The sequence below is a fragment of the Microtus pennsylvanicus genome, chromosome 7 (assembly GCF_037038515.1).
Source record: "Microtus pennsylvanicus isolate mMicPen1 chromosome 7, mMicPen1.hap1, whole genome shotgun sequence".
In the NCBI taxonomy this organism is placed as follows: domain Eukaryota; kingdom Metazoa; phylum Chordata; class Mammalia; order Rodentia; family Cricetidae; genus Microtus; species Microtus pennsylvanicus.
In genome coordinates, this window is record NC_134585.1 from 78,406,931 (window position 1) to 78,420,477 (window position 13,547).

The 13,547-nt window shown below is 35.3% G+C and overlaps 1 protein-coding gene across 13 annotated transcripts in view; it reads left to right on the forward strand.

Moving 5' to 3' along the window:
- The window catches only part of Pdlim5 (PDZ and LIM domain 5), a 163,642-nt gene that overhangs the window by 80,043 nt on the left and 70,052 nt on the right, over positions 1 to 13,547 (forward strand). For 6 of the 13 annotated variants that reach the window (XM_075981222.1, XM_075981212.1, XM_075981213.1 and 3 more), the window contains exons 4-5: positions 6,376 to 6,418; positions 8,685 to 8,776. In XM_075981222.1, coding sequence (XP_075837337.1) covers positions 6,376 to 6,418; positions 8,685 to 8,776 — 135 coding nt within the window. Of the gene's footprint in view, positions 1 to 6,375; positions 6,419 to 8,357; positions 8,777 to 11,526; positions 11,544 to 13,547 lie in introns of all 13 variants that reach the window. The other 7 variants (XM_075981206.1, XM_075981210.1, XM_075981205.1 and 4 more) reach the window with 2 other exon arrangements.

Genomic DNA, 13,547 nt, shown 5'->3' on the forward strand with positions numbered 1-13,547 from the left:
TTATAGAATATAACACATGTTTAAAAAGAAATATAAAGTATAGTAAAATTTTTATAAATATATATGATAGCTAATTGTTCCATCTTTTTTTAGAATGCTCTAGAATATTTAATCTTTGGCCAAGCCTATTTTTGTGAAATATCACCAGATCTATTTGTGGTATGTCTTTATTAATTTGTTTAATTTTTTTCCTTCATATTGAGTAGAATGACATTAAAATGGATTCTTCCTTCACAACACTATTCTCTATAATTTGGGATTCTTTTGTCCTTAACGATGACATGTGCTGAGATTAAAGGCACAATTTGCTATGTTTAGCTGACTTATTGCCTCTTATGACAAAATCCTGGAACTCTGAACAAGTAAACACTTGGTAGGTTTGTAAATGAGTGAGAGGCATCAAGTGATACATACAAGTTACCAAAGCTAGTTAAATTGATTAGCAAATTGGTTTGAATTTCCCAATATAGAGTGAAATGAGCTTCACTTACAAAAAGGAAGAAAGGCTTAGAGGCTGGAGTTTCTTGTGAGATTTGATATATCAGAAGGCAGGGAAATGAGAATATTGATGACAAAACTATCACTACTCCAAATTATTTTGTTATATCTCGGCTTTCTTTCTGAAAATGTGTGTATTATAGTGTTTCAAAAGTTCTGAATTTATTGTTGAGCTCACAGTAATTCTGACTGATCTTCATGTTTGCATTTAAGTCTTAAAATTTAGCTTGATACAGCAATAATCCTACATCCCCTCCACCCACTGTGAAAATGGCATAACCATTAGGCTAGAGATTTTAGCCGATCTAACTTCTCCTCTTCCCCATCCCTGCCTGTTTCTTTCCCCCTTCCTCTCTCCCTCCCTCCTCCTCCCTCTCTCCTTTCCTTTCTCCCATCCATCCTTCAGCTCTTTAGCCTGATTTATAGTTAGTTGGTCAAAATTTCTTTTCAAATTTTTATCAACTGCTATTGACCAACTCACAAAGAAAGTTACAGCAAAAGCACTCAACAGAAGCAGTTGCCAGGAGATGCCTTCCTGTCCTTGACATCTCAGAGACACACTTGATTTACAGCCCTGTGCTAGCACAAGGTCAGGGCTCTAGATATATGGCCAGAGCAGTTTCCATGCACCTGTTCCATTTTCTTTATCTGTGCTTAGATAGTCCATCCAGATTTGTGTTCCATCTAGGTGTGTTTTGTTAGTTCCTGTAGTTAAGAGAAGATGTGAACGGGAGAGAAAACATTCCTGCAGTACATGTAAGGGGAGCTTTTGATGAGCGGAATGTTTTTATGTCTGATGCATAACTATTTTAATACTTTTATTTGTAGGACATATTCTTGAGTAATTTAGAAAAGTCCAGGGGATTGTTGTCACAAGTGTTTAAAATACTCAGGGTCTCTGGACAATGAAATACAGAGGATTCCTTAAGAGACATTCCTCTGCACTCTTGCCTGTTTGCTTTCTTTCACATTTGGACTTGCTTTGTTATTATAAATTGACATCATTGTAATTAAAGTGATTAATGATGTGCCCTAGTGTTTGTGGGTCCTAAGGTCAGGAGGTCCAAAGATGACCATTCTGTGGGAAATTGAGAGCTCACTTCATAAAAGATGAACCAGACCTCTCATCCTTTCTGCATGGCTATTTATGAGTTAAATGTTAGATTGGACTGAAAAAGTCTCCTGGTTATCAAAAGTAATGTAAATTAATTTTTATCCACATAGTTCTGTTTTTCCTGGCTACTTTGTTAAATAAAGAAATACATGATTTGTTCATGCAGTATTAGCAGATACACAAACATGGTTTCAGTACAGCTCCAACTACTGGTTGTATAGAGTTGCAGTTTTGTCTGATTTTTTTTTTTATCTAATCCATAATAGAGCTATTGCTACCTTATGGTCATTCTTTTATGTTCTTCATTCTAACTAGGACATCACAATCCTAGTTTTTAATAGGTTTGTTATAACTGCAAACTCGTTTCAGCTGTTAAGCTGGAAGCTCTGAAACTGGTTTTACTTATATACAACAACAAGAACCAACAAAACAACAACAAACTAACAACTTTGAAAGCTTATTCCAGCCACAGGGACAGCTTTGTTCTTTGCATTCCATATTACAGGGATAGTACTGAGCTAAGGCACTGGTATCTCACCATGCAGGCTTACTCTTGTCGGGGCTTTCCCACTACAGAGAGAGAACAATAAGCCAATTGTTGAGCCATGGCACTGTGCCATTGCCAGGACCTCAGCAGAAACTCACCCTGCACAGGAGTGACTCGCAATCCCTGCTGCCCGAGGGGAGAGGCAGTATATTGTGATTTTTTTAAAAAAAAATCCTTATGCCATAGTTTTTTAAATATTCATTTGTTTAAATGTCTTAAATTTACTCTTTTTCACGTAATATGTGACATTGCTAAAGGAGAAAGTGCTTACTGTTTCTCTAACTTAAAGATAATTATAACAAATTTAATTTGGGCAAATGCTTTTCCATATTCACATATTAGGGCTTTCTCCACAGAGAATACTGAATACATTTATTCATATATATATATATATATATATGAATATATATATGAATATATATATATATAACAGAAGTAGAATTTTCTTCTTTAAATATGTTCAAATTATGCTTTAGGAAAGTCATCCTGAGTATCTTGTTAAACACAAAGTTCAAGAGAGTACCAGTGAGACAAGAAAGATAATTTGTATAAGCAAAAGTTTTTAGATTATGCATTGTAAAGTTTTACGATTATAAATTATAACATTTCTTTCCCTTAATTTTATCTGCTACTCCTGGGAGACTTAAGTAAACATTTCAGACATTGCAAAGATCTGTTCATTCTTTAAATATTTATTTTAAATGTTTCCCAAGCCCCACCCTCAACTCTACTCTTGAGAACTATTCCTGAATAACAAGCTGTCTTTCAAATATGTACCGTCGACAACCCATAGGATTTTCCTTAGTATTTGCAGGCTTGTGATTGAGATGCGGTGTAGCTTGGACCTTCATGCTTCCCACATAGCTTTCCTAGTAGAATGCGTTGTTTAGATTTTTACAAGGTAGTTTACTGTGAAATAAACTTTGAGAAAGTTTTCCTTATAAAAAGTACATATTGATTCTATAAGTTAGGGAAGAGGCGCACAAAAGAGAAGAAATAAGTATCATTTAGAGAGAACTTTTCCTAAAATGTTTATAATAATGTGAGTGTTTTCTAGCACATCAGTAATATTGTAGGAAACATTTTATCATACAGTGCTAAAATGAAAATTTTTTTGAGAAAGATTTTAAAGATTAAAAGAAAACTGTTGGCCTAACTTACAAATTTATTTCAAAAGGCAAATTAAAAACGTAATAACATAACCAGCTTAACAGAATATTTTAAGCTTTTGCTGCAATTTTGAACTTCCATAAATATTCAGAGATGTCACATGATACTAATGGCATATAAGAAACCTTTTCTTTCAAAATTTAATAATTCTATGGTTCATTTTACGGTTAGTGTTTAAAGCAAGGGAGTTGATTTTTATTGCACTTTGTGGTCCATCAGCTGCTTCATTTGACATTTAATGATAAGCCAATCTATTTTTCCATGCAGTAGGGCATTTGTATAATGACCCACCCTGGGATTTTGTGGGCGTATTGCCCTTCTTTCTGAAATGCTTATCTTATTTCTTGTGAAACCTTGTCAGAAGCCAAATGGGGTGTGTTCAGATTTATTTTTTTCTGTAAATTCAATTTTTTTTCAAATACTGTGTTTATATTACTTTCAATTAATTATGTTAACATTCATTCTGAGCAGAATAAGTTGCTGATACAACAAAATCAGTGCAAATACGGTTCTGGGCCTTTGTTGTTGCGAACACTACCTAAGTTAGAGGGGCACTAGAACAAATGAAGTGATTTCTTTTCGTACATATAAGATATCTGTGTTTATCTTGAATGCAGCAGCCTTGTGACTGTTAGTAGATTTTTGCTTGCTTATTGTGTTGCTGAGGATTGCATCCAGGGCCTTTGTTGCCCGTAGTGGGCAAGCTGAACTACTCACAGCCGTATAGCTGACCTTTATTTACAAATTATATCGCTAGACACGCTCCATGTATCTTAAGACATCCAGTGAAAAGGATATTGGCTTCTCAATCTTGGCAACCTTTCAGTAATGTCTTGGGAGGTTTTAATGACTAGATCCTTTGCGATTAAATTGGATTGTGAAATTTGAATGAAAGGAAGATTCCACTGCTCTGCCCTTGAACTTGCCTTTTGTTATAATAACCCTGCAAGCTAAAGAGAACTTGTTTGGGAATTCATGGGAAGTTATGCAGTGGTACAGGGTATGACTTGTACTACAGCAGCTGAGTGTTAGTACCCACTGGGCCTTTCCTTAGGCCAACTGACTAGTCTGTTGGTGCCTGTTATAGCTAAATTTGTTGTTATTGGAAAATTCAACTGCTGCTAAAATGTTGATCAGAGTTCATTATTCGAATATGTTTATTAAATGAATGAAATGAAAAATGAATTTATGCCCTGGTGATGCTGAAGCATAAAGTTCTGTTGAACTTTTCCATATTGGGTTTTACAGACTAAGCTGATGAGGACGACTGACCGGGTCTCTTCCTCAAGAGGGCACTAGATCTCATTACAGATGGTTGTGATACACCATGTGGTTGCTGGGAATTGAACTGAGGACCTTTGGAAGAGCAGGCAATGCTCCTACCACTGAGCCATCACTCTAGCCCATATGTTTATTGATAGGCACATTATTCTAGGTTATTTGTGGTCTGTTATCTAATTAAATAGAACAACCTCCTCATTTATATAGTAAAATTATCAATATTTACCTACTATTTTTACATTCTTGGAATTCTACCTTGATGTTTTATCCTTGGGCTGGTGAAATGTGAAAGGAATTAGATTCCTTCTGGTATATTAAAAAAATAACTTGCGGTAGGAAGATAGAGGAGGAGCTGAAGGGGTGTCAGTTTGACCAAAACACATTATATGCATGTGGAAATTTCTCAAACAATTCTTAATATAGAAAATCATACCTTAAAGTCAAGTAAATACCCTATAAAGTATCAGTAGCTTTCTCAATTTTTAATAAATACAGTTATCATACTATAAAATATAACAGCATTTATATTTGGGGCACAGCTCTAATCCTAAGCAATTTACATGATCTTTGAAGCTCCTGTTTTGAAAGATGAAGATAATGAAAGTTTTATTTCCTAAGAGATACTTGCTTCAAACCAATTATTGTCCTTCTTTAGGCCACTATACCAAACACATGGTGCAAAATAAGAACAGGTTAAAATTATCAATCCAGTTGAAATATGAATAGCAGTCACGTGCCTGGAGTTTTGTCAGACTTCTTTTAATCTTTTCCTTGCACCTTCATTGCTGATAACACATTACCTTCCAGGTGCTATACTTACATAAGGATTAAAAGCAGGACATGGTCATTGCTTCCACTGAATGGAACCTGGTGAATTAATTCAACTCAGTTTTTAATGTTACTCTTCTCACTGTTGTGACACACTATCCTGGCAAAATTACTTCAGGAAGGATGTATTTTAGCTCACAGTGCAAGGGTATATGGTCCGTCATAGTGGGAAGGTCTGGTGGCAGGAGCTTGAAGCAGCTGGTCACATTGCATTTAAGCAGGAAAGATAGGTGATGATTTTCCTGCACTTGGCTCATTTATTCAGTCTAGGACTTTGGTGTATGGGATGATACTTCCCATAATTAAGGTATCTCTTCCCACCATCCATTATCCTAAGCTAGATAATCTCTTACTGACATGCTCCTAGGGGATTCTAGAGTCTGTCAAGCTGAAAGTTAATATGAAACATCAACGTTTAGCAAATGCATCAATTTGTTTAAGTGTTTAAAAATATAAATATAAAGTAAATTGCATAATAAAGGACTTAGTTCAACTTAAATATAATGGAAAGAGACCCAACAGTGGTAGATATGCTCATGAATGTCAGGAGAAAAGGCAGCTACTTCTGGAAATCAAGATTTGGGCTGGGTTAATGAAGAACTGCCAAGGATCAGGAAGTCCTGCTACTTTACCTTTTAATGTGGGGATTGCCTTAGCCGAAGAATTAAAAACTTGCATATACTAGCAAGCAAGATTGTGTCTTTTCTCCTCATTTGTGCTTATAGGGCTAGAAGGACATGAGAATATTGGGTCTTGTGGCATTTGACTTGTAATTACATGAACTAATGAGAATACTGTGAATCATGAAAACTGAATTATAGAGTTATAATTCTGATTATTTAATATCTCAAAATATATAAATAGTAAAATTCTGTTGACAATGTTTCTAAAGTACCAGAGGTTCATGGTTCATGTTTTTTTTTTCTTTCCCCACCAGATCATCTGCTGCAGCCAAGCCGGAGCCTGTTGCTGTTCAGAAGGTATGTTTATAGTTGACCATCACTAGACTCAGTCTATCTAGAGCTGCTCTTCTTATCTCAGATCATATTAACGTGGAGTTTAGTTTGAGCACAGTTTTACTCATTCTCTTCCGTAAAAGACAAAGAGGAAAGGAGAACCCAGATCTTACAAAGTTACTGTGTTCGACAGGGTTCTCTGGAGGAACAGCGCTTATAGAACAAATCTAAGTGGACATGGACAGAAAGTGGGTTTATTAGAATGGCTTACAGACCAGCTTGTCCAACAATGTCTGTCTACCAGCAGTATGTCTAAGAATCCAGTAGTTGCTCAAACCATGAAGCTAGATATCTCACCTGGTCTTTGGTGTATGCTGGAATCTAGAAGAAGTAGGCTCTAATGCCAGTGAAGAAATAGACTTTCTAGCCACGCAAGAGCAAGCAGGCAAAATGAGAAAGCTTCCTTCTTCAGTGTCCTTTATACCAGCAGCAGGCTTGGCCCACATTAAAGGTGGATCTTCCCACCTCAAAAAAATCTGGATTAAAAGTGATCAGTTCTCAAGTTTTAGTTAATCCCAGATGTAGTCAAGTTGACAACCGAGAATACCCATCACAGTTCCCTTTTGTAATAATACTATAAAACATTATTTCTAAGTCCTTACAGTGCTTTCAATAATGCATGTCCAAATTCCTTTCATATTTACTTTTAATTTTTCTATATTTACACATTTATTTTCTAGAAAGAAATAGTAAATAGTTAACAAAAATGCCATTTTAGTGTTGGATTAGGTTAGTGATCTTGGATTAGGTTATTGGCAAACTCCTGATTTTCATTATATATCTCACATTACCTCAAACCAGTGTTTTTAATCATCTGATTTATTCTCTTTGAAGATTTTTTCCCTCTTTTTGGGGGGATGGGCAGTGTATTCATTTGTCCATTTAATTTACTTGTTTCAGCCCTAACTTACTTTTATCAATTAATGAAATTTTATAAGATTTATATGCCCTCCCCCCTTGTTATTAAGCATTTGAGCCACCAATATATATTTCTTAAAGATCTGATTTGGGATGGTAGAGTGAAAGTTTTTGTTTTTTTTTCAGTGTTGTAGAAATATAATCTCATTTTAATGAGGGCTTTTAGAATGTGTCCAGATGAAGGTTTACCAACACTGGTAATTTTAGAAGGAATTGCTCTTCTTACCTTGCTTACATTTTCTTACATTGCTCCTGGCAATGAGGAGATATATATTTTTCTTCATGAGACATAAATATTTTATTTTCAAAAAGAAAAATAATTTTATCCCTGAATAATATCTTAATTCACTGAGAAGGGGAAACAGAAGTAGATCATAGGAGAAACGCAGGATAATTGTTTTTTGTTCACCTGCTTTACGTTTTGTCCCCTCAAATTCTTTATCCATGATAGTGTGTATCACATACTTTGAGTTTGGTGAATTCCTCATTCTTTTTTTTTAATTGAAGAGTTTAAAGCTTGGTGATTTTCATGATTCAAGTAATTATACTGTGGAAAGAAAGAAAAAAATGCTAGAAAGATGGAGTTATAATTGAGCCTTTGCGTATTTTAATAAGATGTTTCAGTTAGTAGCATTATGTTTATGTGTAATAAAATTATTCCTTTAAAATATATCTAAGTTGACATTCAATGATGGCCTTTAGGGTTTTTTTCCCCTCTCCTGGTTTTCCTGCTCTGTTTCCTAAATATTTTGAAACTGTCATTTTTATAGATGAAAATGTGTTTACTGTGTACATTCTTGCTACGCCTGTTGAGATCAGTTAGCATGCATGCTATGCTTTATCAACTATTCGTTTTTCCTGAAAATGTTTTTGCACTGCTTACATAATTGCGTTTCGTCTTTTAAAAAATCAACATGTTTGCACTCAGTGTGTTTTGCATGTATTTGCTGTGTTTTTGTATATGTTTATGTTTTTTTTTGCATAGGGTGAACCTAAAGAAGTAGTTAAACCTGTGCCCATTACATCTCCTGCTGTATCCAAAGTCACTTCCACAACCAACACGGCCTACAATAAAGTTCCTCGGCCCTTTGGTTCTGTGTCTTCACCAAAAGTCACTTCCATCCCATCACCATCGTCAGCCTTCACCCCAGCCCATGCCACCACTTCATCACATGCTTCCCCTGCACCTGTGGCTGCTGTCACTCCTCCCCCATTCTCTGCATCCGGACTGCATGTTAATGCCAATCTTAGCGCTGACCAGTGTTCATCTACACTGAACACTGGTAAACCTGCAGTTAATATCCCACGGCAGCCCACAGTCACCAGCGTGTGTTCCGAGCCTGCTCAGGAGCTAGCAGAGGGACAGAGAAGAGGATCCCAGGGTGACATTAAACAGCAAAATGGGTAGGTGGACAAGGGTAGTTTCTGCTCTTTCAGTAATTTCCAGGAAACCATCTACTTTTTCTTCAGCTGTTCTTTGAAGAAAGATGAAGTTATACTTGCTGCACTAACAGTGTCCTTCGTTTATTTACAAAGTACTTGTATAAAGCAGTTAGAAGTTAATCAGAACTTAATGATGCATTTTGATGTATTCTGAGCCTGCAACATACTCTTCAACTTTTCTCTCCACGTTCCTGCACAGTGTTGAGCAGCTGGCACTTACAATGCAAGGCAAATCTAGCCTCAAAATTTCCATCCTTTTCCTTGTCTCCACAGGTTTCAGCAGTGTGATTGTAATTGTTCTCAAAGAGAGAGGACATGAGTTTGTAGCAATCTCTCTTCTCCAGGATGTAATCTAGAAAGCTGAAAACATGTCGACTTCTGACTCATGTCTCTGTATAAATTGTTAGCCCAGAGCAGATAGTTAGTATTCGTTTTAGGTATATTTTATCAGGAATTTATTCTTTAGGTGCAATCAGTAATTTAAAAAAATGAGTGATATTCAGCACAAGAAACAATACATAGATTTTTTTAAAAAGATGAATGCATTTAAACTATAAGGGACATTAAATAATAGTAGCAATTTTTGAAAATTCAGTTACAATTTTGTGTTTGGGCATTGCAGTTTTAAAACTGTGTTGAACACACTAAAGTATTTGAAGACCCAAGTTTTAAGGTTGCACATACGTTTTTGAAGCCTTATATCTAGGTAGCTAATTTGGGTCTTTCAGAATTTAGTGAAGTTATTTGAAGATAAGATGATCTACATACAATTTTGTTAGGATTTGTTGTGATAAAATGTTCTTTTAAAGGGAAATACTAAGCACATGTGATAAACTTCGCTGGTGCACGTCTCCAGGAAATTTATAATTAAAATAATTGTGAAGATGGGCCCATTCTGAGAGATGTAACCTCTCTGGAATGTTAACTTACTTAATGAAGAGGATGTGCTTTCTGTCGCATTGTTGCCATGGCAGCTCCTGGGCTTTAAAAGAGGAGGTGGCACAGCTCCAGGCTGCTGCTCAGGGAGCAAGGAGAGCTACTGGGTTGTGCATCTTTGGTCCTGTGGTTGTGGGTAGCTTTTTTAAAAAAGTATTAATGTAGACATTGAAATCAATTAGTGCCCTTCACAAAATGTTAAGTCTCTTCTTTTGAAAGGCAAACAGTATGTGTATGTTTGGTAATATTTTTTTATTCTATGTCTATTTTATGACAATAATACTGAAATAATCAGACTAGGTAATCAGAAGAAAATGATTTGTCTATCAAATGCTGAATCAGGTTTACTATGTTTCTTAAATTCTAGTTTGTGTAGATAGAGAGCCCACAGGAGGTAGTCAGGTCTTAACTATCACTTAACGTATCTTAACCTTTTAACACTTCTGGAAATTTTATAATAAAGTCTTTTTGAGGCAAAAGCAAAGTGAAGTTATGGAAAAGTCTTGAGTTCACAAAGTTTCAATTTGTGCGTGGTAAACATTCCTTTAGTAATTAGGCTTGAAATGATTTGGAGCTTATTTCAGGCTAAAATGACAGTGCTCTAGTTTCAGGGCCTTAGTGGCAGCTTCCTAATGAGTCGGCAAGTGTTCATCAAGCACATGCCTTGTGCTCACCACAGTGCAAAACTGAGGATAAAAGGGATTATTACATGTTTTGCATCATTAACAAGCAAGCTACTGCTTTGCATTTGCAAACTGAAAGTGTTTAAAAATAGCTGGATGTCAAATGCTGTCCAGATGTTAGGCCAGTAAGAACACAGTTTGGTGCCTGTTAAATTCTAAGGCCAATCTGTAGTGTTCTTTCTATAGCACATTTAGACTGGAGGAGTAAAAAGTCACATACTTGACCAGTCAGCCATGGGCCTTCCTGGCGGTTAGTGTTTTGCAGCATTGATGTACACTTTCTCCATGTTAGGTATCAACCTGTCAGACTTCTGACTGCTTGGCTTCTCAGATTTTTATGATGTCAGTAAAACAAAGCTCTCATAAAGTTGAGGGTGATTGCTCTTTATTAATTACTTTTAAAATAACGCCCACCAATGACCAAAGGATTAAAAGTTCAAAAGGATGCAAGAGTAAATGGCTGAGTTGTCTTTTCCTCCAAATATCAGGACTGTTAGTTTTTAAGCGATTTGAAATGGTTGGCTAATTTGTTAGTTTCATAGGTATCCCGTCCAAATTTGTATTGAATCAGTAAACAGGAGACACAAACACGTGTTTATTGGGTGTCAGTAATAAGATGTAAACTAGCTATTTCCCGTATAGTAGGAAGTCTGGCTAGTGTATTGGTGGTTCTGAGAGTAACTTAACATTATGGTAAGCATTCTTTTTTTTTTTTTTGTAACTAGTAATGATTAAGGCACCTTTAAGAAATTTAAGTCTCTTTTCTGTATATAAGTTATTTTTCTTGGCATGCCGTTCTCTCTGGTACCTCCTTACTCCATGAAACACAGAGCAAGGCTTTATATTCCTGACTGGAGACAAACTCTTTTACATGAACTAGATGAACTGATTTGCATTTCACTGTCCACATGCCCTGCATTATAATGTGCCCCTGCTCTCAGGAGGTAAGTCTTTCATGTGGCCTGTATTTCAGCTTTCTTGGCTGCAACTACTAACAGTTTGCTATGTGGTACTTTGAAGAATCTGGCCTTGAAAGATTAGAAAGTTAATGATATAATCAAATAATGGTTTAAAATGCTTTTCTCTTCACAGAAGACACACGTGACAAAGTTAGTATCTGCATTACTGGAGAGGAAATATGGTGATTTATATATAAGTAAACAGCATGACTGCTCAGTTTTTGCAAAATTAAATTAAATTTTGCAAAAGAATTGTAACTTAAAAAATGTTTTCAATAAGCTTTGGTTTGCACTGGTATGTTATTGTGCTTTATAGTAGTAAGTAGTATTACTTAAGTTATATCAAAAGATGCGTGGGGTTTTCTGTACAGTGGCTGAAAGGAAATGCTTGGGGGATTTAATTCTCATTAGTTAAGAGTGTTACAAGACAAAGATGAGGAACTATAAAAACTTGTACCAGTAGTAAAAAATATATACAAAACTGAATTACTTCTAATTGACATTAAAAGTCAGTATCACCTAGGTTAAATTACCTAATACCTATATGATTTCCTGGAGAATTATATCACATAATACTACTAGCAGATTTAGATGTCTTTGTGTAGTGTGCTTGTTTCTGTGTGAATATTGAAAAGTCCATATATTTTTAAAATTACTCAAAAGATACAGTTACCAGTTTATTAAGTGTATCACTTAGTAGACATAGATGTTGAAAACCACTGTTTTTTTTAAATTCACACCGACATTAAACTTACTAGTAATGATGATCTTTACCAGAAGATTAAAAACTCATTCTAGCAATAATTTAGCAAATTTTTTTTATTAATTGAGCTGTGATTATTCTGAACATGTACTGAAGGTTTTTCTTTTTGTTTTGTTTTTTTTTTAAGCTGGACACCACAGTGAAGCCTCTTTGGAAATAGGGAATGTGTGCTTCAGACATATTCAAGAGAGTTAGCTGTTGAGTTGTTAGAACACCTTTCTGATTTACTGCAATCTATTGATTGACCCAAACACATTAGTAAAACATTCAGACACCATAGTTATTGTCTATTTAAAATTAACTTATTGCATATAAAAACTGGCCAGCTAGTAGTTTCTAGTGTAGCACATAACTTGTTTGAAAAAAGGAGAACATGCCACTTGAAATTAAAAAAACAACAAGAAAAAACCCAGTTGAAACATTTATATTAAGCAGATATTTTCAAAGCTCATCATTCAGATCCATTAAGTTATTGGGTATTACTCTGTATTTTACTGTGTTTCTAATTATATGACAATAACCTAATTCTCATTCAGCTGAGTGAGCGGAAATATATTTTCTTGTGAAGCTTCTTGTATGGGAGCTGAGATTTGATCCTGATCCAACTTTGGATGTGTCTTTCATATGTCACCTGTTGTCACTGGATATCGTTCTATCATCTTGATTTGGTATCTATTTGTAGAGACTACAGACTCAGGTCGTGACCCTACACATGGATTAATGTGCATAGGCTGCACTTGGAATGCACTGTTCTTGAGTATTCACGAACTGTTGGGCCTACAAAGTAGTATTTGAATAGCTCTCAAATACTTTTACATGTAAGCCCTTGTAAGAATGCGAAAGGACAGAAATAAGCAACCCATTTTACCGTTGAAGAATATGAGCCTCTTGGAAATGTACTTTGCCCCTGGCATGAGAAATGTACATCTTAGCTAGTACAGGCTATCTGGCTATCAAATTGACATTGCTACATATGAAGCTTATCTATTTGAGCATTATTTTCTAAAATATGTGAAAATATTTTTTGATTATATTCAAATAATTTCTTTAGGTTCAAATCAACTATCTGCTTATGCCATTCAACCCAGAACATTGCCTCTACAATTTCATATTAACACAAAATATTTTCCATCAACTTTAAACTATTGGACTACATCTACAATTGTATATAAGAAATTAAGTTGCAGAGCAATATTTCTGCATGGTGGGATAGAAAGTGCTTTACGCCAACGTTTCTCAACCTAGCAGTCTAATAACTCACAGGTCGTAGGACCCGTTATGATTCATAAAAGTAGCAAAATTACAGTTATAAAATGGCAACAAAAATAATTTTATTGTTTGGGGTCACCACAACATGAGGCACTGTTTTTAAAGGTCACAGCATTAGGAAG